This window comes from Henckelia pumila, unplaced genomic scaffold (assembly GCF_033568475.1).
Source record: "Henckelia pumila isolate YLH828 unplaced genomic scaffold, ASM3356847v2 CTG_627:::fragment_1, whole genome shotgun sequence".
Taxonomy (NCBI): Eukaryota; Viridiplantae; Streptophyta; class Magnoliopsida; order Lamiales; family Gesneriaceae; genus Henckelia; species Henckelia pumila.
The window spans coordinates 531,249-536,304 of NW_027331869.1; the positions used below are offsets into that span (position 1 = coordinate 531,249).

At 33.1% G+C, this 5,056-nt stretch overlaps 1 protein-coding gene across 1 annotated transcript; it reads right to left on the bottom strand.

The window, feature by feature from the left end:
- Nucleotides 1-1,124: 1,124 nt before the first annotated feature.
- LOC140873544 (uncharacterized) lies at nucleotides 1,125-1,835 on the bottom strand. The gene is made up of 2 exons (XM_073276709.1): nucleotides 1,683-1,835; nucleotides 1,125-1,595 (listed from the first exon to the last, which is right to left on the bottom strand). The coding sequence occupies exons 1-2, from the start codon at nucleotides 1,833-1,835 to the stop codon at nucleotides 1,125-1,127; spliced, it is 624 nt and encodes a 207-aa protein (XP_073132810.1).
- Between the last annotated feature and the right edge of the window lie 3,221 nt (nucleotides 1,836-5,056).

The window sequence follows — 5,056 nt, forward strand, 5'->3', positions numbered from 1 at the left end:
TGTTCAGGAGTATCCGTACAAGAGGTTTGATGAATAGTACCATCAGAAGCCAGTAAACGGAAAAATTCGGTCGAAGTGTATTCGCCCCCCAAATCACAACGAAAGAACTTTATGACACTAGAATGTTGAGTTTTCACAAGAGCTCTAAAGTTATTGAAAATAGTAAGGTAATCAGTCCTACGTTTCATAAGATAAATCCAAGAGTAACGAGTGAAATCATCAATAAATGAAACATAGTATCGTGGCCCCCTTTTTGTAGAAACAGGAGAGGGTCCCCACACATCAGAATGAATAAGATCAAATGGAGCAGAAGAAAATGAAATACTTTTATTAAACGGTAAAGCAGAGAATTTAGCCAGTTTACAACCACTACAATCAGAAATATCAGAACTTTTTAAAGATCCTAAGACTCCTGTAGAAGCTAAAAACTTCAAACGAGACGCTGAAACGTGACCTAAACGAGAATGCCACAAATAAAACTCAGAAGACAAACGACTCAAACGTAAAGAAGATAAATCCACACTCGAAGCTGCAAAATCTGGTACTTTGAGATAATCCAAGACATAGAGTCCTCCTTGCCTACGGCCTGTCCCAATCAGCCTCTGAGATTGCGGGTCCTGAACATAACAATTGGAGGAAGAAAAGTAGACTAAGTATCCAGACTCACATAATTGACTAACAGAGACAAGATTTAAACTGAGATTAGGAATATAGTAAACATCTGTAAGAGACAAACAATAATTAACAATTGAACCAACACCTACTAATGGCATAGCAGTACCATCAGTAGTTGCAACAGATATAGATGAACTGGGAGTAAAAGAGACAAAGGAGGACAAGTGGGGTGACATATGGTGGGAGGAACCAGAATCCAAGACCCACAAGGATGAGGGTATACCTAAAGGAGCAGACGACAACAAACCTATATGAGAGGAGACTGACATGGCAGATGGCTGGACAGAGGACTGTTAATCAAGGAACTGCTGAAACTGCTCAAACAGATACGGATCCAAAGAGGGGGCAGCCACTGCATTACTGGACTGTGGTGGTCGATATGGAAACTGTTGTGGTTGAGTACCAAGTTTCCATGAAGAATTCTGAGGTAGCAAGGACGGCTGCTGAGGTCATTGTTGCAGTGGTCGTTTCTGTTGCTGCGGCTGTGGTTTATCTTTGTTCAACAATTGTGGACATTGTGACTTCCAATGTCCCTTTTCTTTGCAATAAGCACACTCATCAGTAGAAATCTTCAAAGTAGACCGATTTTGGTTATGAGGCAGAGGGCGATGTGGTGCGGCAAAAACAGATGGCGTAGAGGGGACAGGAGTCCCCTTATCAGCTTGAGACTTAAAGCGAATCTCCTCAGCAAGCAATTCATGTACCACCGAATCAACGGAAGGAAGAGGACTACGATGCAATATTGTCCCACGCAATCCTTCAAAATCATCACGAAGAGCCATCAAAAATTGGACCAGACGTTTTTCTTCTCTATGAGTGACGTAAGTCGGGAATGCTTGCAATTCTGAAGATTCTGTGAGTGCCAACTGGTCCCATAGTTCAGACATGGCAGAATAAAAATCTTGGATGCCCATATCTCTCTGTCGAAGAGCACGAATATATGCTTCCAATTGATATTGTTTGGCAAAGTTAGACTGTGTGTACAATTTTTACAGATGATCCCAAACCTGTTTGGCAGTCTCATACTTGGCCAGCTGAGCACCAATGGAGTGTGTAACAGAATTATTGATCCACGTTATAATCTTCGCATTATCGGCCTCCCAAGTATCCAACGACTTTGCATAATCAGCAGCTTTGATGTCAGCAGGTTTAACACACATACTAGTAACATAACCTTACATAGATTTTCCCCGCAAGAAATTCTTCATAACATAGGCCCAATACGAATAATTTTTTCCATCCAATTGGACACTAATCAATTGAAGCGAATCCTCTTTACGACCAGCCATGGTGACAACAAACAGTATGAACGGACAACCAAATAGGAAGCAAAAAACCAAGTTGATGCGAGAACAAGAAAAAAAAACTAATAAAAATACGAAGAGTGGAGAAAAACTGGATTGACGGACGCACCCACCAAAAGCTATGGACAAGATTAACAGTCCTACAATCAAACGATCGAAATCCATAGAGATGGAGGCTTTGATACCATGTAGAAATTAAAGGAGAGAAAACTAGGTTTTTTATATCATGAAAAATTGTGTATAAAAGTTACACAACAAAATTTGTTTATATATTTAGATTAAATACAAGCAAACAATAAAAAGACTACTCTATCTTTATTAGCTAATAAATAAAAAAGTTTAATAATAATAATATAATCTAGTATAATCTAACAATATTGATTCCAAATTGAATGGACCGAAATTGTATCTATTTTCCGGACCTATTAAGCATGGGTAGTGAGGGGATGTGGGCAGTTTGGCCATAATCTAAGAGGCCATTGCTAAAGATTTTGTAGTACTTGTACCCTCAACAATACTAACATCGTACCAACAAACAAATTTAACCTCGTATACATTACATACTCTTGAACAGTGATAAGTCATTTACGTGCAACTATGAGACCACACATCATGGTACAACCCCAACAATGAACAGTACAACATCGATGACGTGGCACACAAACGGTGCCAGGAGATCGACACGTCATCTCTCAGGGGCCCACGCAACAGTGCTCACGTGTCACTCGAGCACTACGCTTTTGAGTAAAGTCGGGTTTTACGGTCGCAGAATCCGGAAACGTGTTTCCTAGGATTATGTAAAAATCTCACTCACCTTTTCTTTTCTTTTTGTTTATTTTCTTTAACATGATATTATATATTGTAGTTAATATTATTTTTTTTGTTGTGAAAAATCGGAAGCATTCAACATTATATGCATACCTTTGTTTTACTTGTGGTATTTATCAAAAATCACAAACTATAAGAACCATGAATTCCACTCTAATATATAGAAATTGAGCATTATCGTTGTAACAAAAGATACGACTCATGTTAATGATGTCATTCAAAGTTTTTAAACAATTCAATAATTTAATTGTCGCATGTGGAAATAATTATCACACACAAACAAACGAATAACACTTTTGTGAGACGGTCTCATTCGTGAGATGAGTCAATCTTATCCATATTAATAATAATAAGTAATATTTTGGTATAAAATGTAATACTTTTTAATGGATAACCTATATAATTAAGAGACCCATATCAAAAAAAAATAATCCTTGAAACCGTTTCATAGGAGTTTTTGTCCAAAAATAAATATATGTGTGTGTCTGTCTAATTGTCTGTAGTTACATTTTTTAAAAAAAATTGTTGTTGCATTTGAATTCAAGCCTATGTATGACACAAATTAATATTAATGAAATATTTTACAGACGTTTAAAGTGTGTACATTGAAATATATATAAATAATTATAAATACATAAACGAAAACGAAAAATCCAAGTGTGGGTATTTGGTCAAAAAGATACGAAAATTCTTTTAATACGAGTCTTGTCAAGGTCTGAGTCCTCAGTCTTTAGTCTCCTTGAAATTTCTATAATTTTTAAATTTTCCCTAAATTCGGGATTGCCCTTAATATTTATTATATATACGAAAAAGTGTGGCCCAATGGGTTTTGGAGATAGTGAAAATTCCAAGTCTGACCATAGCTTTAGCATAACCAAAAAAAAAAAGCACAAAAAAATTGTTTTTATGAGATAATTTCATATTATACATATATATATATATATATATATATATATATATATATATGAGATGAGATGAGATGATTCGATCCATATTTACAGTAAAAAATAATATTTTTTGCATAAAAAATTTATATTTTTTAATAGATCGAGTCAATTAGGAGATCAGTTTCACAAAATTGACTCGTGAAAACGAAGTTTTTGTAAAATACAAATTCGTTATTTTAAAAAAATGAAAAAAAAAGTTCAATATGTTAAATAAAAATATATACTTTCCTCATATTTGAATGATTGATATATATATATATATATATATATATATATATATATATATATATATATATATATATATTTGAGAGAAAAGTTGGTTGTATCATGAGACTATAGTGAATCTCAATGAAAATCAAACTCATTTATTCATACACACATAATATATACTAGTCACCGTAGCACACGCGTTGCGTGTGTAACATAATATATATACATAAAACTTGTGGATCGAAAATTCAATTTTATAAAATAATTATGTATTTTTTTTAATTTTTTTACGATCGTTGAGTTTTTTTTAGTGGAGAAATTTTGTATAAATTTACTTAAGAGTTTTTTTTTAGTGGAGAAGTTTTGTATAAATTAGTATAAATTTACTTAAGAGACTTTTCTCAAAAAAAAAAAATTTACTTAAGAGAAAGGCAAAATAGGAAAGAATTTTTGGTGTGACAGTTTTTCTAATGCCCTCAACTATTATAAAATAGTAAATATATATATATATATATATATATATATATATATATATATATATATATATCCTAGCAATCACGCACGCGAACGCGTAATGTATACTAGCGAAAAATGCACACGCTTTGCATGTGTAAAAAAGAAGTTTTTTATATTTATATTTTTTTAAAAAATAAAACAAGGAGGAGTGGAAGGGATTTAGTGGGTAGTTGATAGGAAAGAGTAATTATGGAATAAGTAATTTTTGTGTCCTCAAGATAGTTATTATAATGTGTTCATCTTTTATATAATAGTATAGATGCACAAATAATTTATAAAAGGGCAATTGGATGACCTATTTTTAATTGGATGGAAAAAAAATGTCTTCATGGAGAGTTAAATGGCTTCAATTGGATAGATGGTGCTTTCATGGGAAGTTGAATATGAGACAAAATGTGTTGATCAGAGTGCTTAACTGGATTGCATTTTAAAAAATAACTAAATAAATGACAATTTTAGAAAATTAAAATATGTTGTTAAAAACACTTGAATTAAAATTTGACTATCAAATAACAGTTTCTTGCTGAAAACTAGGGGTGTTTAAACTTCAGATAAAACCAAAAAAACCTGAAATCT